The sequence below is a fragment of the Juglans regia genome, chromosome 4 (genome assembly GCF_001411555.2).
Source record: "Juglans regia cultivar Chandler chromosome 4, Walnut 2.0, whole genome shotgun sequence".
NCBI classification, from domain to species: Eukaryota; Viridiplantae; Streptophyta; class Magnoliopsida; order Fagales; family Juglandaceae; genus Juglans; species Juglans regia.
This window is the reverse complement of record NC_049904.1, coordinates 749,896-773,537: the sequence shown is the minus strand read 5'-3', so window position 1 is coordinate 773,537 and position 23,642 is coordinate 749,896. Positions and strand designations below refer to the sequence as shown.

At 34.6% G+C, this 23,642-nt stretch overlaps 4 protein-coding genes across 4 annotated transcripts; 3 read left to right on the top strand and 1 right to left on the bottom strand.

The window, feature by feature from the left end:
* The first annotated feature begins 1,081 nt into the window (after nucleotides 1-1,081).
* On the top strand, nucleotides 1,082-2,745 carry LOC108989963 (peroxidase 2-like). Its single transcript, XM_018963751.1, has 3 exons — nucleotides 1,082-1,340; nucleotides 1,847-2,041; nucleotides 2,191-2,745. Exons 1-3 carry the CDS (start codon nucleotides 1,113-1,115, stop codon nucleotides 2,743-2,745), a joined length of 978 nt encoding a protein of 325 aa, XP_018819296.1. The 5' UTR covers nucleotides 1,082-1,112.
* A 2,302-nt stretch (nucleotides 2,746-5,047) lies between these two features.
* On the top strand, nucleotides 5,048-8,469 carry LOC108989948 (aspartate aminotransferase, mitochondrial-like). The gene is made up of 10 exons (XM_018963732.2): nucleotides 5,048-5,479; nucleotides 5,568-5,653; nucleotides 5,872-6,078; nucleotides 6,184-6,289; nucleotides 6,641-6,745; nucleotides 6,835-7,007; nucleotides 7,318-7,477; nucleotides 7,582-7,677; nucleotides 7,850-7,944; nucleotides 8,070-8,469. Exons 1-10 carry the CDS (start codon nucleotides 5,282-5,284, stop codon nucleotides 8,176-8,178), a joined length of 1,335 nt encoding a protein of 444 aa, XP_018819277.1. The 5' UTR covers nucleotides 5,048-5,281; the 3' UTR covers nucleotides 8,179-8,469.
* Nucleotides 8,470-10,691: 2,222 nt separating this feature from the next.
* Nucleotides 10,692-11,617, bottom strand: LOC108989983. The gene has a single exon (XM_018963776.2). It carries the CDS (start codon nucleotides 11,531-11,533, stop codon nucleotides 10,952-10,954), a length of 582 nt encoding a protein of 193 aa, XP_018819321.1. The 5' UTR covers nucleotides 11,534-11,617; the 3' UTR covers nucleotides 10,692-10,951.
* A 7,930-nt stretch (nucleotides 11,618-19,547) lies between these two features.
* Nucleotides 19,548-22,897, top strand: LOC108990018 (WEB family protein At2g38370). The gene is made up of 2 exons (XM_018963856.2): nucleotides 19,548-19,949; nucleotides 21,091-22,897. The coding sequence occupies exons 1-2, from the start codon at nucleotides 19,710-19,712 to the stop codon at nucleotides 22,588-22,590; spliced, it is 1,740 nt and encodes a 579-aa protein (XP_018819401.1). The 5' UTR covers nucleotides 19,548-19,709; the 3' UTR covers nucleotides 22,591-22,897.
* The last annotated feature ends 745 nt before the right edge of the window (nucleotides 22,898-23,642 follow it).

Sequence of the window (23,642 nt, the reverse complement as noted above, 5' to 3'; positions counted from 1 at the left end):
TTATGAAATTAGTATTTCTGATCTGTACGTTCGAATGTAAATAAAAATCGTTCGAACGTTGGTTCACACTGTACCAAACGTTCGAACGTAAATACAATTGAATCGTTCGAACGTTAAACCGACTAACGTTCGAACAAAGAACTTGCATTCGGACGCTCCTTCGTTTACATTCGAAATAACGTCCGAACATTAAACGCGCTACGTTTGAACATTTACGTTTACGTTCGAACAAATATTCGAACGTTTATTGTAATTAACGTTCGGACGCATTAACATGCGAACGTAAATATGATACGTTCGAACGATATACAACAAACGTCAACTTCTCTCATTCGAACGCCAATCGGGTCGGGTATAACGTCCGAACGTTTAATTGTACGTCCGAACGTGATTTTCTGTGACAGTTCATAACCGTCACAAAAAAGGAACGTTCGAACGTTGTACCGAACGGAACACTTCCAACCGTCACTAAAAATATTTTTTGTGACGGTTGAACAGTAAACCGTCACCAAATGTTTTCTGTGACGCACTTTACGTGACGGTCATGGTGACGGTTTCAAACCGTCACCAAATATGTTTAGTGACGGTTTGCCATTTTTTTGTGACAGTTTCCTCTGTCACAAAATACACATTCTGTTGTAGTGAGTAAGCATATCATTATCTAAATATTGGCTAAATTTTCGTGCATGGTTCCGCTCTTGCATCTGCCTAAATTAACCCTGCTTTTATCTCGGAATTAGTCAAGAAAAAAGAGGTCCCGGCCCTCAACCATGTAGTAATTAGAAAGAAACTTCGGTATACGTAGATGAGTTCCAGATGAAACTCGAACAGTTTCCTATATATATATATATATATATAGATATATATATATATATATTGGCTTTTGGGCTGACATATGTTGCTTCTTCCTGACCAAGTCCAAGCCTAGTATTTAACCTAAAGTTTGATCAACGTACGTCTTCCAAGGCAAGTTGATTGTGAAATATATATACATATATATATATATATATATATATATGTATATATGTATGTATGTGTGTGTGCGCAAATCTATTAATAGCTAGATCGATACATAGTCGCAACAGATTGATCATTAGAGCTAGATTTGAGATATGGCTTCACGTAGCCAGCTTCTTTGTCTCCAGCTTGCCTTTTTCTTGCTGTCTCTTAATGCAACCACAGGTTTGATCTCTCGATCACAACTCTCTCCGGATTTCTACAGCGAATGTTGTCCCCAAGCTTTGCCCACAATCAAAAGGGTCGTCGAGGCTGCAATATACAAACAGCGACGCGTCGGTGCTTTTCTGCTACGTATGCATTTCCATGATTGTTTTGTCAATGTACGTACTCACTCCGACAGTACTATATCCCTTAACTTGCCCGTTTGATCTTCATCGAATTAGGGTCCGCCGTTTGATACAAGTTTTCAAGTTTGGAAATTAAATGCACTTATTGGAGAGGAAAAAAAATGCAAGAAGTTCTTTTCTAGTTCGCAATTTTACGAAAATCACTTCTTAATTAGACTAGCTTGTACACCTAGTATTGTCTGAAAAAAAAAAAATTTAAACACAAGTCCTACATTCCTGCATATTATTTAAAAATATGTAATTTTATCTTTTTACTCTCATAGATAAAAAAAAATAAAATCATATATTTTTAAATAATATACATATCTAGTATGAGATTTTTATATAACACGACTCGTCTGAAAATCTCGTCTTGGTATCAAGAGTTTGTATCAAATGGATACTAGTTGCACGCATGCCCTTATTTCCGTAATATTTTTTCAACACATGGATAGATCATGATGGACAACAGCTACTTCTTGTTCTGGTCAAAATAACAGGGTTGTGATGCTTCAGTTCTTCTGGATCCTACTCCCACCATTGACAGCGAGAAAAATGCTTTCACTAACCAAAATTCTCTCGGAGGATTCGACGTAGTGGACAACATCAAGCTGGAGGTAGACAAAGCTTGTGGAAGTCCGGTCGTCTCATGCGCAGACATCTTGGCTGTCGCAGCTCGAGACTCTGTCGTAGCTGTACGTATAATGTCATTTTGTATTAATATGTATACCCAAAATCTTGACATGGTACCATTTCCAAACATCGTTTAACATGTATGAACACTAATTATTGTGTATGTATGTATGTACGTGAAGTAATGCATGTGTGAATATGGTGCATGCAGCTAGGAGGGCCAACATGGAAGGTGCAGCTAGGGAGGAGAGACTCGACCACAGCCAATAGGACTTTAGCCGACATCGACATTCCGGCTCCATTTTTGGACCTCCCTGCACTGATTGAAAACTTCAAGAAGCAAGGACTTAATGAAAAAGACCTGGTCGCACTCTCCGGCGGCCACACTCTAGGCTTTGCACGTTGTGTTGCCTTCAGGAACCGAATATACAATGGCACAGACATCAACCCCGCATTTGCGAAAAAACTTCAAACCACATGTCCAGAAAGTGGAGGGGACTTCAATCTCGCACCTTTGGACCCGACAGAAGCTCGTTTTGACACAGCATACTTCACCAACTTGGTTAAGCAGAAGGGGCTTCTCAGTTCTGATCAAGCTCTGTTCAGTGGAGGCTCCACGGATGTGCTGGTGAAGAAGTACGGTTTAAATGCCAAAGCCTTTTCAAAGGCTTTTGCTAAGTCAATGGTTAAGATGGGAAATATAAAACCATTGACTGGAAATCAGGGTGAAATTCGCTTGCAATGCAGTAAAGTGAACTATAGTTAATTAATACTACTAGTCATTATTAATGGAAACAACAATAAATTAGTGGTTGAATTGCACGTATGTTATACATATATATATATATATATGTTAAGTGTATTTTATAAGGTTTTTATGTGCAATATTATGTGATATATCAAGTCAATTGTATTCTGAAAACTAAACCAATCTTCTTTTTTTCTCTGCTAATATTGTGTTTGCTCTCTTCTTTGATTATAACTGTTATTATAAGAAAATTGCTTGATCATTTATTTTTAATAAAAATAATTAATTTTTATCAAAATAAGTCTATTTTTATTACAAATAATCATTATCATCATAAATAATCTATTACAAATACTTATTTTTTTGCAAGTCATTTTATCGATCACTAATAATAAGAGATTATGCCAAGGGCCTTGGGTTTCTAGTATTACTTCGAGCAACTGTAAAGGTGTCATCGATCACGTGGGTCTTTGTCTCAACTGATGATAATAATAAGAGAATTGTTACATCTATAAAAGAATTACACTAAAAAAATCTTACAAATTGGCGTGACTTCATCTTATCTATTAGATCTACTTTATAATAAAAGTAACTTTACAATCTGACGAATTATATCAAATCATATTAATTTGTAAGATTATTTTTATATAATTACTTTGTGGTTAAAATATTTTCCTAATAATAATATTTAAAAAAAGAAACAAAGCGTGCACGGGTCGTGATTGTCCTGCATTCAGCTTCAAGCAGATCTTCTCATCAAGCCCAATATCTGATGGGTCTCGAATGCGGGCCGCTCCACTGTTTTAAGAAGTTTGATTTATTATTTTATACTTACAAATATATTAACATGATATATTTTTAATAATTGTGAATTATTAAATAAAATTTCATTTAAAATGTGTCATGTCAATTAATAATAAGACCGAAAACTATAAAATTTATAATAAAGAATTGTTTTTTCTTTTTAATTAAGAGAAATCTGGGCCATGACCAAATCTAGTAAATAGAAACATGTATTTTGTGAGTTTGGTTTGGAAATCTATCTCATATTATCTTTTTCTTAAATATCATTTAAATATAAATATTTTTTAATTTTAAATATTTAAAATTTTAAAATAAAAATTATATTCTAATAATATTTTTAATTTTATAGTATTTTTATTCAACTTTTCTCTCACTTCTCAAAATTTTATAAAATATCTTAACTCAAATAATTTTATTAATATTTATATATTTTTCATCTCATCTCATTCCTTAAATGAGGTCTTATCAACAAGGCGTCACGAAATGTTTGAATGTAACACGGTTTCTATAATAGTATAAAAACTTGTGATAACTTTTTAAAATGATGATTTTATAGAGTTAAAAGAAAGTAGTGGAATCATTATAAAAGTTGTTTAGATGTGAAGGTTTTTAAGAGAAGTTTTGAGAGATGGTTTAATAAATAAAAATAAATCTTGTTTAAATTAAGAAAAACTCAAACTTACCCACTCCATTGTAAATTCTTTTTATTTTTTAAAACCTTAAAAAAATTGTTTTGAAGATAGTTTTAATTAAAGTTTAGGGTTTTGAAAAATCTTGTGGAGTTTTAAAACATGAATTTGTCTTTACTTATTCCATTTACATACAATCCCCACATTGATTATCAATATATTCTTTATATAATAATAAAATAATATTAATTTAATTTTTTAAATTTTTAATTATTTAATTTTATTATATTTTACCATTCTACTGATTATATGTTAATTAGTAATAATATTATAGCTCTAAAACAACCGTTGCAACCAAATCATGGTAAGAAGTAAGGAATAAAATATTTTTTATTCATTTTAGCCATACTACAGTAACTATCAAATTTGATCCACAACACTAACTTACTGTAGCATTTTATTTATAATTTTATGTCCATTTTATTTATTTTTTCAAATATAGTACTAGATGTACTTATATTTTTATTTATAATTTTATTTATAAGATTTATTCTGTTAATTTATTTTTAAAATTTAAAATTTAAATTTTATAATTTTCAGCATATCAATAATTTACACGTAAAAAAATAAAATTTTTATAAATTTTTTTCAAGTACATTTTACCTATATTGAAAAGGAAAATGTTAGTATGCTTTTCAACTTTATCTCTTTTTTATATTTATAATGTATTGATATATTTTTTTCTTTTTTAAAAGTATTTAAAAAAAATAAAAATAAAATAAAAAATTTATACTAACAAACACGGCAGCTGTGCACCACACTATCGTCACTCTTTTGAAAATAAAAACGTCTTCAGATGTTTGGAGTCTTTGGACTCGTGCAAGGAAATTTTGAGAAATTGCGGGCTACCAAACATCCCCGCACCAGGATTGCTGTCGAATAAAAAAAAAGAATACAGCAAAACCAACGAGCCCACTGGAACGAGTGAAAGACGAGAGGAAAAACCATGGAAAACCTGAACTTTCTAATGTTCCGCTACCCCCTTCTTTTACATGAGCCGAAACTTGGGTTTCTTCGAGATTGTACATTTCATACGGCATTCAGGGCGGTAGCAGAAACGGATGCAACAACGGATAAAGATCAACATCATGCGGAGGTTCATCGGAGGAAGATTTGCTGGATCAACGAGGCTCATGTCAACCTCAAGCAGGGCCCTTGGTTGGTGGGACCATGTGAAACCAGCTCCTAAGGACCCCATCATTGGTGTCACGGAGGCTTTTCTTGCTGACACCAACCCCAACAAGATCAATCTTGGAGTGGTACAAAGTTTCTTCCTTCATCGGGGCTTTTGCTGATGGAAATTCCCTTTTTCCGAGTTGATTCATCTGTTCTTGTTTATAATTTCAGGGAGCTTACAGGGATGATGAGGGGAAACCAGTTGTTCTACAATGCGTTCGATATGCGGAGTCAAAGATTGCTGGTTGTGAGTTCCTGTGAGTTATGATTGTTCGGTGTTCTTTGTTTGAGCTTAATTTTCTTGTTTCCTTTTCTTTCCAAGAATATATAATTGGAGGGTTCGTTCCGAGGACACTTGTTCGAACAACACGATAAAAATTACACCGATCTAATTAAGTGCGTAAATTATAGATACTGGTGGTTCACTTGATCGATGTTCTAACGGCCAAATTTTTTGTGAGATTTATTTGGTTAGGGAGTCAAATGCTACTGAAGTGGGTTCAAAGTTGGTCGAGGAGAGTGTGAAACTGGCTTATGGAAAACATGCCCATCTCATAAAGGACGGGAGGGTTGCTGGAATTCAAGCGCTCTCTGGTACTAGTGCCTGTCGACTGTTTGCTGAGTTGCAGAGGCGTTTCTATCCTGAATCACCAATTTATTTGCCTGATTTTACTTGGTCCAAGTAAGTTTGTTCTGTAACACTTCTAATTCTTCTAATGCATACGGTAGTAATTTAAGGATTTTTTTTTTTTTTAATTGTTGAATTTCAATCCCGTGCGTTGCATAGCCATCACAATATATGGAGAGATGCCCAAGTTCCAGAAAGAAGCTTCCGCTACTACCATCCCATTTCAAAGGGCTTAAACTTTGCAGCTCTAATGGATGATGTCAAGGTTAGAGTCTACCTTGAATTGTTAGTCCCGGGGTTGAGGATGATCTTTCTAGTGGGCTTCCATTTAGAAAGACAATTTTCATGGATAATTTATTTCCATCAATCAGATAGACAGTTAATACGGATTTGTTTTTCTTTTGCATTAAAATGCTCTAAGAGAAATTTTCTTTCTAAAATGATAACGCTCCTTGGACGTAGAATTCTCATAATTTATTCAACAAAACAATGCACTTCTCTTGATCGAGAGGCATGCATGAGGCCTTCAATTGTCTGCTTTATATACCTCATACGGTGATTGAATGACATAAATAATAGGCTGTCTTTGGTATATTAAGTTTGGTGATTTTTATAGAATGCCCCAGATGGTTCTTTTTTCTTGCTTCATCCTTGTGCTCACAACCCAACTGGGGTTGACCCAACTGAAGAACAATGGAGGGAAATCTCAAACAAGTTTAAGGTAATTGTTAAATGTACTGTTTACCTCATTGTTCTGTGTCTCCAATCCTTCTCAATTATCTCTAGTCTTGGCCTAAAATCATTTTTCAGGTAAAGAATCACTTTCCCTTCTTTGACATGGCTTACCAAGGCTTTGCAAGTGGAGATGTTGATACGGATGCCCTACCAATCCGGATTTTTCTTGAAGATGGACATCTAATAGGCTGTGCTCAATCCTTTGCCAAAAACATGGTATTACATGGGCACCGAGTTGGTTGTCTCAGGTAAGCAAAGATATGCATGGATTCTGGAAAGTATGCATGAATTTGTCAATAGCTAGACTAAAAAGATGCCAGAATGACTTTAGTTATGGGTGGTATTTATAACATGCTTTTGAGAACTTACAACATTAGGAGAAGACTGATCAATGCACCCCTTTGCCATACCCATATCTATTGTATCCTTAGGTGGGCAGGCAGTGCTATGCCAATGTAATACAATGCTAACAAGGTCAATAGCTCAACCAGCCCAATCTGTCCTTTGTGGAGTTTACTACTGATCTTTCCCTTTTTCTTTCCCCTCTTTAAATTTTAGTGTCCTATGTGATGACGTGAAGCGAGCGGTTGCAGTTAAAAGTCAACTGCAGCAGATTGCCAGGGCAATCTACAGCAATCCTCCTGTTCACGGTATATTGTTGGTCTCGACAATCTTGAGTGATCCACAGACCAAGGTCCTCTGGTTCAAAGAGGTGAAGGTAGTGTATACTATTCATGTCTTTTCTCTAGTCTATTTTCTAATCTCTTCCTTTTTGAGTTTGGAGAATTTGATATACCTTCAATGTTATCCTGACACCATAAGGTCATGGCAAATCGTATTAAACAAATGCGGATTACTCTGCGTGAAACTCTCGAGAAGTTGGGTGGTCCTCTCAGTTGGGAGCACATAACTAACCAGGTGTGTGGGTGTGGGGGAGGGGGTGTGAGTGTGCAGGAACGCGCACGCGCATATTAGGGCCCATTATTTGGGTTTTTTTTTAATCACTGCAGTTTGACTAGTATGATGTCATGAGCAAAATATTTTAGCAGTTGAGCAGCACTTGTAAACCCTCTAATGTATTTTGCTGCAGGTTGGGATGTTTTGCTTCTTTGGCTTAACACCTGATGAGATTGATCGGCTAGTAAGGGAATTCCACGTATACATTACTCCAGATGGACGAATGAGGTATATTTCTTTTACTTTAGTGAGGAAATTTATTTTTAATTAAGATTTTTACATGTGTACATATTCCTTTTTGGTTATGGTACTGTTGTATTTAGTCACTTGTAATTTTACATTTCCATTGGCAGCATGGCGGGTGTAAACACAAGTAATGTGAATTACTTGGCAAATGCGATACATGAAGTTATGACATATGAACGAGAAGCAGGAACTATGATCAGTGGCATCAGTCTCTAGTATCTCATTTATACCACATGTGCCCATACAGTCTATGCGATGTTGCTTACTACAAATGTTCAGTTATAAAAGAGGAAAGCCCCATGAAATTGCATCATAGCGGCTATAGCAAAACTAATACACATATATTGTCTAGGGTTACAGAGAAATAGATGAAATTGCTTGCTTCTTGTTCTAGAGACAGGTGGAAACATGGAATATTTACGGATAAGAGAAGTACTGGTACTCTATTATGAGGTGGTTAAGCCATTCTTTGGATAGTAATGACCTGATTGAGTAGTTGGTACAAAAGTATGAGCCTCAAATCCAGTGACTTAAGTTTTTAGGTTAAGGTGTTGTCCCCAAGGTATAGCATCTTAACTCTCAATGACCCAAGATCTTATCACGTTTGCATTCAGATTCTAGCTAGAACATTCATTGTGTGGATCATAGATCCACGGATTGTATAGATCAGTGCAACTATCATGGATTGTTTGATTTCCCACGTATGATATGATATTAAGTATATGTACTTAAGAAACGTTCTTGCTCCTAAAGCAGTTGTGGTAGCCTTGATATGTAAGTCGTGGCAGAGGTTGAACTCCAAATCTTGGTAGAACTCCTAGCTATCATGTGGCCAGAAAATATATTTAGCCAGAAACTCCGGTTCAGGATTACTAATTTGCTGTTTCTCTCCAGAATTTTGTTGAAGGAAAATGCTAGTTGAACAGATAAAAGTGCTCGATTGAATTTTTTATTTTTTATTTAATGATTAAGTAAGTGACTATTAGTGAATTAATATATATTTTTTAAAAAAGAATGTTTAAAAATATATATAAAAAAATGGTTAAAAAAAAGAGAAAAAATTAAAAAAAAAATGTATTTACACTTATTGGTCGAACTGCTCGGTTAAATTATAGTAGCACGGTCCTTTGTTGAATCCGTTGAATGTCTTGGGTGAAGACATATAAAAATCAACAAGCTCTACCCACGACGGCAACCATAGACGGAATGTTGTGTCTATTTCACAACAAGCTTCAGTCGTTTTCACGAACACGAAGACAAAGGAGAAGATGAGAAGAAGAAGATGAGAGGTACTGAATTTGAACAAAACGTCTCGTTTCATTTTGTACACGTGGATGACCGTGTATGCCGGGTTCTCCAACCCTGGGTGCAAGTAGTTTTTTTCTAAATATATAGCTTTAGATATTGCTATTTGTGTCTAAAATGCTACCATACAAATGATGGCCCTACGCGCACATGGAACAACTTGTTTCTTGCTACCATTTCCTTCCTTCTTGGCACGTCTCAGGGGGGACACGAAACGGCCAATTATGGACCATACTCTATCTAGAGTTAAGTCTACATACAGTCATTTGGATACGGTTCATGCAAGCTCATACAGTTATATTTTAAAAGAAAATTTAAAATTACAATAATATTTTTTTTTAAAATGATGTTTTTTTTCTTTTTTATCTTTATTCAATAATAGGACTGCATATGCAATTTCTCACTCAGGACAGTAAATAAAATTTATCTTCTATATATGTGTCGTCATTAGGTTTTCTTCCATCAAAATACCAAGGAAATTATAGTTCCTTAAAAACTGCATATAGAAACAAAATCGACGACAAATGTGAATTCGAAACTTAAAAACAAAGCAGCATCATGTGCCTTGAACAGATTTTGAAGTTGATCAGCTTTGTTTTTTGTTTTTCAAAATTAAAAAATGGAATAAATGGGTAGATGAATTTGGGTTACATATCCATGTTGTTCTATTATGTTACGTCCATGAAAATCTGCAGGGTGATTGAATTGAACCAATTCATGTATTCGCGTAATAAAAAAGAAAAAGAAAAAGAGAAAGAGAAAGAAAGAAAATACACACACATACAGCCTTTTCCCTTCAGAAAAAGAGACAAACTTTCAATACGTGACGAAGACAAAACAGAAGCGAAAGATACCCAACAATATAAAGAGGCAGAATTAAATGTGTTGATGGAAACCTCTACCCGTCTTTCCTCTTTGCAATTAATAACGAGGGACAGAAAAAAGATGAATAGGCATACGTCCAAAGGCCATGTTTTCGAATAAACAACTCCAATCAATTAAACATCCTAAAGCTGTTCTTCAGGTAAAGCAAGTACACACAACTAGACTGGGGGGTGTTTATTGAGGTTGTTTATTGAAGTCTACTCCTACCCCCTCCCACTTCTTCAAAAAGACAAAAGTACTACTTACACCACAAGATCATGCTATTACTGTCGGCGGCCGGCCGGCCAGCTTGACAAGAGCAAATTTTACTTGCTCGGATGGATGATGTTGAAATATCAGATGCACTTTTGTTCACGGTAATGAACAGTGAGCAGTACTTCATTTGCATGCAATTGTTGATTTGATGGACTTATCAAATTAATATTGCAAGGGACACGGCCCACATGATGATCATATGAACGAGAAAATCATGGATCATGCATACCCTCTACTTTCTAAACACCAACAACTTAAAATCAGGAAAATACAAATTAGCCATATTCTGATCATTGATTTCAAGAAGAATAAGAACAACATGAACAAGGACGAGCTTTGTAGATACATTACATGGTTTAGATACATTTTAATTGGGACCCATTTTTTATTTTATTTTATTTCAGATAGATATGATAATAAACAAGGTTTACCAACATACATTTCAGAATGTTTACGTAGTTTAGATAACTAGCTAGTTACCACAATGGAACAAATGAGGCAACCTAACCAAGATAAGTATGTCGGCAGCGCCTACATCCATTTCTTACAACCGGTAGCAGCGTCGAAGCCCACCGCCGGCACTGGCCAGTACCTTACCGATGCCAAAACACAAAGTTGAAGTTGGTGAACGAATGGTCCCTTCATCATGATCATCCCTGGAATCGGAATCGGATGAGCTTTGGCTTAAAAACCGCTTCCTAATTCCCTTGAGCTTTATAGTAGTAATTGGAGAAAACAATGATGAATCCGATGATGATGAGAATGATGCTGAAGTGAGTGACGGAGACGCATTGGTTTTTCTAAGACTTATTTTTGGGAATAAAGCGTAAAAGAGATTGGATCTTGAGTTGTTCTTCTTGACGGATTTTTTATTGGAACTGCAATAATAGGAAGGAGGGGGAGTGAGAGGGGGTACAAGCGCAGTGTCGGAAAGTGTATGATGTTTAGGGGTACCAGGGCGAGACTCCCACATGAAGGGTACAGCACCAGAAGCTCCTCCATAATACACCCTGAGAGAAGGGTTAGCCACGGAGCTTTCTTTGGATAAAGCCTTAGAGAAGATCAACTTGTCATCTTGCTTCATTTGAAGGGACTTTTGGGAAAGCTCAGAGCTACCACTGAACATTTGGTCAGATTGATGGGATTTCTGAGTTCGGAAAGGAAATGAAGATGGGAGACGAAGACCGGCCTTGAGCTTTAGCTTAATACATTTTCGATTATATTATACATATATGTATATATATATATATATTTGTATGTATGTAATGTATATTCACTACTCGGTACCGTGACTTCCTTGTCATGTGGTTATATATAATACATGCAAGTTGATTATGGACTACATTATGAAGTCGCACAACAATTTGATGTAGTACTCTGTCCGCAATCATTGCCCGGTTTGGATTCAAGAACCACTCCATCTCATTTTATCTCATTTCATTTTATCATTATAATTTTTTTAAATTTTCATATAAAAGATAATAAATAATTTAATTTTTTCAAATCTCAAAACAATAATAATATTAAAAAATAATATTCTAACAATATTTTATTCAACTCATCTAAAATTATCTCAACTCATCTCATCTTATTTTACTATCTAAACCACGCTATCATTTCCCTGCATGTATATTTTATGAGTAATGTCATTAACTTACTTTCATCTCACTATATAAGATGTGTTATATTTATCATTATTAAATGATAAAGAATCATCTAATAAAGAATCATTTAATAATAATAAATATGTCACATTATGTATAATGAGATGAAAGTGAGACGATGGTATGGTGTATAGAATTTTTCATATTTTATTGTTGAGAGAAATTTTAGTCCCTAGCTAGCTGTGCATCATGTACACCTTCCTACCTTTAAGCTTGTTCACTATTCTCTTGTGCTCGATCGTAAAGTAAATTAAAGTTCAAAACAATGGAGACCACAATTTCTGCCAGAGTCCCGAAATTAATGAAAGATCAACGAGTCTCCGAATTAAATAGAATAAGCTGAAAGCTATAGAAAAAGAACAACAGAAAATTTAACTCTCAAACTATGTATGATCAGCTAAAATTATGATCACCAAAAGTAATATCATCTAACCCCAATTTGAAATATAAGTAGGATTTATGCTCTTGCTAAGATATGATCCCCATTAAGATATATAGATAAAAAATAAGTGACTTAACATGATTAAAAAATGAATTCTAGGTACCTAATGTTCAAATTAATATATACTTGTGACATGTTATCCGAGGATAATATATATACATCTTTCACGACTTAATTTACACGGTATTGATCATAAAGAGATATCATGCATTGCAGGGTCTCAAATTAAGGGCCATCTGATGCAGATTCGAAAAAAATCTCGTAAATGGCTTAAAAGAAATAGACTAACTGGATGGCTGTTATGGATAGATTTGAGCAGCATTAAATTGATGGGGATCGAGGAAGTGACCTACCCATACATAATTGCCGTGGTCCTCGACTCAATGAATGTATGTATGTTCTCAACTGCATGGGATGTGCCACATTAATTATAAGTATGCAAGGGGCCTTGGCATGAATTGATATATATATATATATATATATATATATACATACTAAGCGGGAGCAATGTGTAAAAGTACGTTTATCTAGTTTTATGAAATGATTATTTGTGAAAAATAATATATATTTTATAAAAATAATTGACTTCACTTAATAATTTAAGGCATAGTGAAGAAAATAAAACTATTAGTTCAAAATATCATACAATCCAATACATGTTTATAACATCCATAATTTTAACAAAGTTTCTTACGATAAGTTTAATAAAAGTCTAACAAAAATAATAGTTCAAAATATATTTCGTTTGATATTTGTATTATGATTCATCATTTTGTGTCAAAAATACATACCGTGGATGGGAAATGTTTTGATTTTTGCAATAATAACAAATGAAGCTGTCATTGTAATCATGGCCAATTCTTTTTTTACAGTGAATACATGACATGTAAAAATATAACTGGCGTAAGTCAATCACCATTATCTTTGTCTTAATCCAAAATTTTGTTTTCTACGTTATATTATAAACACATTTTTAGATGAAGTGATTGTATAAATATTTTAATTTGTTAGTAACAATAAGATTTTACCTCCATTAATTAATTACAAACTTTTTATCAACTCAGTGACATGAGAATTCTTACTAACAAATTCTTCCTGTACCATCACTGATGCAAGTGATTCATTATTAATCCAATGAAATGGTGCTAGGTAGCCCAGAAACATGACATTTTAATTTGTATTTTATTGTGTTGGACCAAATAAAATTCATAAATCCACACACAGCAGCATCGCCGTAAACCATGTACGCAACCTGCACCACCACAGCCAACTCTTCCTCTGTTTTTCTATTACAAAACAGAGCACCGAAAGTTTTTCCATACTCCAAGCCACTGCCCAGCCACTACGATGCAGCCTACTACCTCTGAACATCCACCGTGCAACAGTAGCGCCACCTCTTGCGAATCACCACTGGCTGCCAGCCTCGAGCAAACCGAGAGGAAGAAAACTTTCGCATGTCCTCTATTCCATCGTCCAACTACACATGCAGGCTACCCATGATGAGCCCAGAGAGTTTAATCAAGAGAGGTATATTTCCATTTCATTTCGCAACATTTTTCTTTTATTATTATTATTATTTTTTACTCTTTTGCTTGCTTCCTTCCTTCAACAGTACTAATTCCAGAGGATCAAATTTCTACCGAATTCAGAAAACTAGGAGATCAACTTGGTCGGTTTTCTCTTCGCGGCTTTTGATCCTTGAAATTGGTGATCTCGGCGGTGTGGATCTGAAAGGGAACAGGTAGAAAGAGGCTTAAACGATGCCCTCGAATGCAGATTTGGGCCGTCAGATTGAGCATTTGATGGAGTGCAAGCCATTGCCAGAGGCGGAGGTGAAGATGCTCTGCGATCAGGCGAGGGCGATTCTGCTTAACCGGAAAAACAGGGCTCAAATGCTTGCTGTTAACTTTAATGAGAAAAAAAAAAAACGTTAAAACAAGAATTTTCATCTCATAGGTACTTTATTATATAAAGATATATATATGTATATACATGCATGTGTGTTTGGATGTATGCGTTGAAAATAGAGTAACAACTATATATGGGAATTTAGTTAGGGCAGGTTTGGGGTCAAAATCAAAACATAAAATTTTCATCTCATTTCATCTCATCATTACACATTTTTCAAATCTTCATACAAAATATAATAAACAATTTAACTTTTTCAAATCCCAATACACCTTTTTCAAATTCTAAAACAATAATAATATTAAAACTTAATATTTTAAACTTCAAAACAAAACACAAAATTCTCATCTCACCCCAAACCTACCGAGTTTCTAGAATATATATATGATGTCTATGGTCGAATTTTTAAAATTTAGTCATGATTAGTTTTTTTTTTTATTATTATTAAGTATGACTTGTCGTATTAGTGTACAACTTTACAAGATATATATACTATTAATTATAAGAGTACTGTTACGGATCTGAATTTAGGATTTAAAAAGTGTTTCGAATAGTGTAAATTTTTTTTTTTTATATATATTTTTCAGCTTATAAATATTTAAAAAAATAAAAAATTCACAACATCATTAAAAAATATTTCCTTAATCATTCGGTAAAACAAAAAGTCTCATTTGAGACACTTTTTAGGTCCCGAATTGCATTTCTATAATTATAAATATTCTTCTCGTGGTATTAAATGTAGACGTGACCAAATCAGAGCTATTAATTTGACCCCAAAAATAGATCATGTGGCTAAATTATAAGAATTCTATATATCTTCAAGTTGTTCTAAATAATTTAAAAAATTAAGATCCTAATGATCATAAATTAGGACAACCACCACATCCCGATAGACAATAAACATCATATATCAATATAAAATTGGATCAAAAGACATACCCGATCGATAACAACACGCAATTATAAATTTGGAAAAGACATTCGATATCAAGAGTCAATAATTCGACAATAAGTAGATAATGATCATCAAACGGAGACGGAGGGACTGGAAAATGTGATGTTATGTCAATAAAATTGAACATGAGTAAAACTTATGATAGGGTGGAGTGGAGATTTCTTGAAAAGATTTTTTTAAAGTTGGGATTTGATCCACATTGGGTGGCACTGGTTTTGTCATGTATATCCTCTGTTTCTTATCAAATTTTAATAAATGGTATACCTTCATCTTCATTTGTACCATCACGGGGATATGACAAGTTGACCCTTTATCATTCTATTTGTTTGTTGTTGTGTGCTGAAAGCTTCTCTGTCCTTCTCCAAGATGCAGTAAATAGAAGAGTTGTTTCGAGAATAAAAATCTGCAATGATGCACCAATAATTAGTCATTTGTCGTTTGCAGACGATAGTTTATTGTTTTGCAAAGTCATTGTGTCTAAAACTGAGTTTAAATGAGGATGTTACAAGTTTATGAACAAGCTTTGCGACAACAATCAAATTTAAATAAAGCTGAATTGTTGTTAAGTAGAAATGTGGACCCAAAAGAAGTTGCAGCTATTAAAGATATATGGAGTGTGACCTCTATACAAGCACATGATCACTACTTGTGTTTGCCCTCCTTTGTGGGGCGTTCAAAAACAAAAAAATTTCAAAAAGTTTTTCCCTCTATTGTAGCAGCATCAATTTTAACGACTCCTTTGAATTTATGGACAGTGGATAAGTTGATTTGGGGTGAATATAAGAGTGGACAATATATTGTAAAATCTGGGTATCATCTTGTGTTGAGATTAAAACACAGTGTTGAACAAAGGGAAAATACAGATTCAAACAGGGGTCCACTCTACTAGAAAAAATTATGGCATTTAGCGTTACCTCCAAAAGTACAAAACTTTGCAGGGAGGGCTAGTAAAAAAGCCTCCCAACGAAGGTGAACTTATTGTAGATAGGTGTTTTGTCATATGGGTGGTGTGGTATTTGCCATATACAACTTGAAGACTAGTTTCATGCCTTATGCCTACGTTCAAAGGTAAACTAAATTTAGGAAACTCGAGGTAGACAAGTGTTACCTTTTTTTGATAATGCAAATTGCTTTGATGGGCTAGTTTGGGTCTTGATGGAAGCTAATATGTAGTTGGTCTCATTATTCATTACTTTACTTGGGGTGTGTGAAAATTTAGAAATCAAAGTTTGTTTGAGCAAACATCTGATTCACTTGAAGTATGTGTTGATAATTGTATTGATTATGTAGCAAGTTATAATAGTATTAAGCAATCTAGAGAAGTGATGACACAAGAAAAGATCTTGGTATGGAAGCCTCCTCCCATATGTTACGTTAAAATGAATTTTGATGGGGCTCTTAATTTGTAGAGAGTGGAGCTGCTAGTGTGGCGGCAATTTTTCGAGATGATAAAGGGGCTGTGTTATTTGCCTTAAGTAGGAAGGAGGTTGGGGATTTTTCCATGGATGATATTGAAGCACTAGCAGCGTTAAGAGGTTTACAATTGATGCTTCACCTGGGGTATTCGAGGTTACAATTGGAAGGGAATTCTATGACTGTTGTTGATGCCATAAAATCCAAGTATAGAAACTTACAACTCAGGGGCCTTTGATCATGGAGATTCAATGCATTTTTCACTGTTTTCAGATGGTTGAAGTCCTTCATGTAGGAAGACAAGGAAATGAAGCTGCACACCTTCTTCCTCAACATGCCAAATGGATTGTGGATATCAATCAATGGTGGCACTCTTGTCCAGATTTTATATCTTTCAGGTGATGCTAGATTATGTTTTGTTATAAATGTTTTGATGTTTACTCTGATTTGGGATGCACTCTGTATTGTATTTATGTGAGTTGGTGAATGTATGAAGTTCAATTTTATAAATAAATAAAAAAAATGATAATAATGATCATGTTGTAAACAAAAAAAAAACTTTTTAGAAAAAAAAAATAACCTGACAAATTAATAAGCTAGCTAGCTTATTAATGGTACAGTCTTAATATATATATATATATATATATATATATATATATATCATGCATGTGTCATGAGTTCCTGAGTTTATGCATGCATGCATGCAGGATATTATATAAACATGAGTTTGATTTAAGTGTCATTAATTATATATAGGTACTCGACATAAGTTTATAACTTTGAAGGGTAACCATATATATAGTATATATAAAAGGAATCATCGATCGATCCAACACTAGTTTAATATATACATAATGGTGTGTATATATATATATATATATATATATACAGACTATATATCATTATTAGACTAAGTCTAGATCATTTAAGATAGCCAACAAATACAGACTATATATCTATATTACATATATATAATGATTAACGTAGTAGTAGGTCTGCTAGCGGGCAAAGATATGATAATGCTTGTTACGTACTAGTTTAATTTGGGAGAGAATAGCTAGTGAATTAGCTTGGTACGTACGTACAGGCCGCATAGATATTAATATTAATGTAAGAATTTGGTGAAGTTATTGTTCAAGTAGTACTTATGCATGCATTATATATGCATCCATGCCGCTTCCCCTCACTTCTTAATTAATAATATCATTCAACTATATATATATATATATATATGCATGCATGCATGCTGCATATTATAATTGGCCATGCGCATCATCCCATGATTTAATTAATTAATTATATATCTACTTAATTCATTGGTTGATCAGGACTTGTTCAAATTGGTTCTGAATTTATTTATATATATATAATTGTGCTCAAACAACTTCCTTTCAAAGTTTCAAAAGAAATATTGGAACCTACACGCTCTCGCTCACACATCTTGGAATCACCAGACCAGCTTGTTCACCATCTTCTTCTTCCTTGGCTAGTTTGTTTTTACATATGAGATAAGATGAGATGAGTTAAAATTAAAGTTAAAAAGTTAAATAAAGTATTGTTAGAATATATTTTTTAATATTATTTTTATTTTGAGATTTAAAAAAATTAAATTATTTATTTTATTTTGTATTAGAAGTTAAAAAAATTATAATAATTAGATAAAATGAGATGAGATGTTTTCGAAAAACAAACGAAGCCTTAAATTGATCTCTCATTTTCATTTATGGCCCATTAGGGTCACTGGGCTTCAACCTTGAGGAGCGATTGGACGACCCTTTTTGCATTGAGTGGTCGTGAGTTTAGTTTATCATTCTTTCTCCTTTAGGCCCAACCATACTCAGTGGGGGTTTGGGTGATGAGCCTATTTGTTTAATTTTACTTATTTATTTTAAAGTAATTATCTGTTTGTTAATTTTTAGTAGTTTTGTTTTTTAAAAAGTTTTTAAAAGTATCATCCTATACTTTGTTCTACATGAAAAATGAGCGCAACATCAATATTCTTCTAAATAAACATTAAGCTTACGTTTGGATACCAAAGTAATAGAATTTATAAATAGTAATAAATAATAATGACAAAATAATGAATAATTTATAAATAATAATCATCTGTTTATTAATAATAATGAAATCATTTGAGACTATTTTGTTTGAAAAATTCTACTCATTATCTTCATACTACATACCACACATAATTTTTTTATTTTTTTTCTCTTATTAAATGTGTAGTGTATATATAATAAATGGAAGAATTCAATTAATTTAAGAAGAATAAAAAAATTAAAAATAAATATAATGTATAGAGATATTGAGTAGTAAAACTCATTTTATTTATCTAGAAATAATTTTTTTGGAATTAAGATTTTTTCTTAAAAAAGAAGAAATTCTTAAATATTCTTTAGGCAAAACAGAATTAATGGTCAATAATAGAAAGTACTTTTTCATAGAAAAGTGGTGAATGATTTGTACACAATATTTTTTATTATCAAGCGCATGATGTTTTTGAAAGGAGAGGAGAGAAGCCCGTTAGACTGTGCCCCTGCACACATTGCCGTTGAAAAATCACTTCCACTTGTGGGTCTCGCATTCAAAATATCAATGAATAGCCTCAATCTTTCCTCTTTCCCACCAAGGGCAAAAAGGCTTTCACTATTTTCCCCACTTAACCGCACAAAACTGCCGTAAAATCCCACCACCACCATAGTCTTTTCCGTAAATCAGCTACGAATTACAAAATCCAACGTACACTAGGGATTCTTTTGCTTTTGTCTTCTCTGTCTCTGTCTCTCTCTCTCTCTCATGGTGCCGAACATCAACATCATCTTTATTCGATTGTGATCCCAGTGTCCCACCTACAACCTGATAAATTAGCCAGAGGGTTCAGTTTTTGCTCAAATTCTTTGTCCTTTTTCCCCCAACTCCGATGGCAGAAACCCTAGGAACTACTGGCGGTTTCAAAGCGGGTCCGGGATCTACCACCGGACTGTCCGCTTCGGGTGCGAAAGTAGGTGGAACGATGTGTAGGACTGGTGATGTGAAGAAGGGCAGTTTCAGGTCGGAGATCGATACTTCGGCGCCGTTTGAGTCAGTGAAGCAGGCAGTGAGTCGATTCGGTGGACTCGGTTACTGGAAACCCCACAACATCAAGTTCTCTGATGCCGAGGTTCTCTATCTCTCTCATTCTTTTCTTAGAAATCTCTTGATTTTTGCATGTAATAAAGAGCAGTTTTTTATGACTTGAAAAGAAAAGCCTGGAACTTGAGGGTAATTGGATGCTATTGCTTCTTCAGAGCTCTTGATTATGCAACAGATTAGGTATATTCTTAATCTCATGGTAAGAGTAGAGCAACCTGTGTCTATAGTTTGTCTAAAAGTGTAGTGGTCCTATATGATACAAATTTAAGTTTCCTTCTTGCTACTTTTTGGTTTTAGTTCCTTGCTGCAATTAGTGTTACCTTCAAACCCTATGCTGCGTGAGATGGGGTTAGTTTAAGGAATAGAGTTCCATATGCTACCCCGTTAGCTATCAAATTTTACGACGATATTCACCTTCGTATGTGTGAAGGCTAGTTACCTAAAAAAAAAAAAAAAAGGTGGCTGTTCTGAATGGGACAGAGAGAAAAATGAGTGTCGTCAGCTAACCGTTAGAGAGAATTCATTTTTGTGTTAAAGAGCACACATGGAAACTTCTGAGGAATTTGATCCAACATTGTGTGAACATCGTTCTGAACCTGCTATAATGGGTCTAACCTCTTTTTTGAAACATCAATGAGACTGTTTTCGAGTTCCCCTTACCCGCATCTTTCAAGCTTGTTTTTGATCGGTTACTCTGCCCAAAATGCGTTGCCTGGAACTATATGAATTGTCCAAACCATGTTCTTAAGATGTTGTCATGTTTGGTGAATGTCGCTTGTTAAATGCGTTGTTGCATAATAGGCTCAAATATCCATGGTCATCATTAGTGTCATGCCACATGAGTTCGTTCTTGCGAAGGGACGTTCATTTGAGCTGATGTTCTGAATCTGCAGCACTCCGAGCACTTGTTGCCAGAATTAGCTGGGTGGTTGCCCAACTTGTGTTTTTTTTCCTCTTTTGGCCTGGAAATCTAGTTTATCTGGCTGCCACATAGCATTGAAAGTCGGGCTGGGAAGCAGTTTGGTTTGTCAGATTCTGTTGGAATGGGCGTATACCATCCATTACACATTTAGCACCAGCTAACTCAATACTAGGCATGATACCTTATTTCTGTGCCTGCACGCTTTATGATACTTGATTATGTTGTGACAAGTTTTCTCTATTGGCAGCATGACGTGAAAGAGGTTGACATTGTGAAACTAGAGGAACAGGCAGCACAGTTGGAGAAGGACCTGACTGTAAAAGAGAGGGAAACACTGGATGTGTTGAAAGAACTGGAAGCTACCAAAACAATTGTCGAAGAATTGAAATCAAAGTTACAAAAGGAAGCATCCGAAATTAATGTGCCACTTGACACAAATATGGATGATGACAACATGAGTAATCCAGCAAAAGAGGGAGATAAGGGGAACCGTGTGAATCCAAATTCGGAAGGTTTGAGCTCATGCCCATCTTCAGCACCAGGTTTTATCTTAATGGAACTCAAACAAGCTAAGTTGAATCTCACCAGGACTACTAATGATCTTGCTGACATTCGAGCTTCTGTTGGATCATTTAACAATAAATTAGAGAAGGAAAGGATATCTCTTGAAAAAACTCGTGAGAGGTTAACTCTCAATTCCTCAAAAATATCCTCTCTCGAGGAGGAGTTAAACCAAACAAGACTAAAGCTACAGTTGGCAAAAGATTCTGAAATGAAAGTTGGTTCTGATGAGGCTATCGATATTTCGAAGGAGCTCCAAAGATTGAGTTCTGAGGCAGAGCAATTTAAAAAAGTGGGAGAAACTGCAAAATCAGAAGTTCTGAGAGCAGTTTCTGAGATTGAACAGACAAAAACTAAGATAAAAACAGCCGAAATCAGGTTGATTGCTGCCAGAAAAATGAAGGAAGCAGCTAGAGCAGCAGAAGCTGTTGCACTAGCAGATATCAAGGCTCTGGAGAACCCTGCAACCTCGTCTGGAAACTACTTGCAAAATCCTGACAGGGTAACACTTTCATTTGAGGAGTACTCTTCTCTGACCTGCAAAGCTCAACACGCTGAAGAACTTTCTAAGAGGAGAGTAAAAGATGCTATGCTTCAAGTTGATGAAGCGAACGTATCAAAAACGGAAATCTTAAAAAGGGTGGAGGAAGCTACAGAGGAAGTCAAAACTAGTAAGGTGGCATTGGAAGAAGCTCTGAACAGAGTCGAAGCTGCAAACAGGGGGAAGCTAGCAGTTGAAGAGGCTCTTCGCAAATGGAGATCCGATCATGGCCAGAAAAGACGCTCTGTTCACAATCCTACCAAGTTTAAGAACCCTTGCCCATCCCAGCATCGAAGAGAGTCGCATCTCCTTGATGTGAACGGGCTGAATCTGGCCAGTGATGGATCGACACCTGTGTTGAAGCCAACACTTTCGATTGGACAAATACTTAGCAGGAAGCTGCTTGTGCCAGAAGAGTTTGGACCAGGGATGGTGGCAGAGAGAAGCTCCATGAAGCGAAAGGTATCACTGGGACAGATGCTTAGTAAACAGCATGCTGTTCTACCACCTTCTACTTGGAAGGCTGAGAGGGAGAATGGTCAGAAGCAGTTCTCTGCAAAGAGAAAGAAGTTTGGATTTGCTAAGTTCTCAATTCTTTTGGCAAAGCAAAGGAAGAAAAAGAAGCCAACCCCAAACTTGAGGTAAGGCAGCTAGTTAATCAAGATCCCAATCAAGAACTGACGACCTCTAATTTATGTTTTAGCTGTCCTCCTTATTTCCTTGTAGTTCGTGGTTTAGAATTATGCTAATTGCTTGGTTCAGTGTTGGGTATCCCGGTCTGTACTTTGCCATATCATCCTCGTTATATGCTCTGGTTGTAAAGCTGTTTGTTATCTATCAATTATTCTTGGCCATCTTTGTGGCTGATGAAACCACATTGATCTTATTAATGTGGATGTGTTCTATACTATGCCTAGTTAAATATGTGTTCGAAGTTGGACTGTTAATCAAATCGTCGTCCGTGTGATTGCAGTAAAAATGTTGGAACCACAGTTTTAATTCCACTGCGTCTATTATGAAAAAAATGTCATATTCTCTTAAACAAACTTAGAAGCAACGATTAGATTAAACTTGGCGATTCTCCAAAACCTCAAAGATTTTAACACATCATATTGCCTTTTCAGAATCAGAAATCATATTAAATAGTTTTCTGCTGGCTACTATAACCATTTTCCAGTATAATATATTACTCTTCTTTGGTCCAATTATCCGAGAAAATTACCATTTAACTCCTCAAACATTAACTTTTTTTAATCAAATTATAAAAAATAAAAAAAAAATATTTTATTTATTATTATTTTTAATAAAATTAACAAGATTTCCACTTAGCCCCCAATTCGAATGTGAGTGGTAATTTGTTTTCTCGTTAAGATATACTTATTAAAATGATGGAAATGAGGTGACATGTCATTTTAATCATTGAATCTCAAAGAGGGGAAGTAAATTATAAAATGAGCCATGAGCTATATAATTTGAGTATTTTAGAAAGTTTTTTTGGTTGAAATATATATTACAAAAGGACGATGCTACTATGCCGCTTAGTTTTTGACTGTTGGTGTGTCTTTAGTACAAATTGTATTTTTTTTTCTTTCAAACATTTTTTAAACATCTTTAAATATTTAAAAAAAACAATAATATATAGCTTGGTTTGATTACAAAGACCAAATCATCTCATCTCATCATTACAATTTTTTCAA

Bases quoted from the DNA above. Each gene is read 5' to 3' on its own strand.
- LOC108989963 (XM_018963751.1), top strand. From the start codon at position 1,113: ATGGCTTCACGTAGCCAGCTTCTTTGTCTCCAGCTTGCCTTTTTCTTG. The intron at 1,341-1,846 runs GTACGTACTCAC...TCAAAATAACAG, and splicing joins TCCATGATTGTTTTGTCAAT to GGTTGTGATGCTTCAGTTCT. The intron at 2,042-2,190 runs GTACGTATAATG...TGGTGCATGCAG, and splicing joins CTCGAGACTCTGTCGTAGCT to CTAGGAGGGCCAACATGGAA.
- LOC108990018 (XM_018963856.2), top strand. From the start codon at position 19,710: ATGGCAGAAACCCTAGGAACTACTGGCGGTTTCAAAGCGGGTCCGGGA. The intron at 19,950-21,090 runs GTTCTCTATCTC...CTCTATTGGCAG, and splicing joins TCAAGTTCTCTGATGCCGAG to CATGACGTGAAAGAGGTTGA.
- LOC108989983 (XM_018963776.2), bottom strand. From the start codon at position 11,533: ATGTTCAGTGGTAGCTCTGAGCTTTCCCAAAAGTCCCTTCAAATGAAG.
- LOC108989948 (XM_018963732.2), top strand. From the start codon at position 5,282: ATGCAACAACGGATAAAGATCAACATCATGCGGAGGTTCATCGGAGGA. The intron at 7,478-7,581 runs GTAGTGTATACT...TGACACCATAAG, and splicing joins TCTGGTTCAAAGAGGTGAAG to GTCATGGCAAATCGTATTAA. The intron at 7,945-8,069 runs GTATATTTCTTT...TTCCATTGGCAG, and splicing joins ACTCCAGATGGACGAATGAG to CATGGCGGGTGTAAACACAA.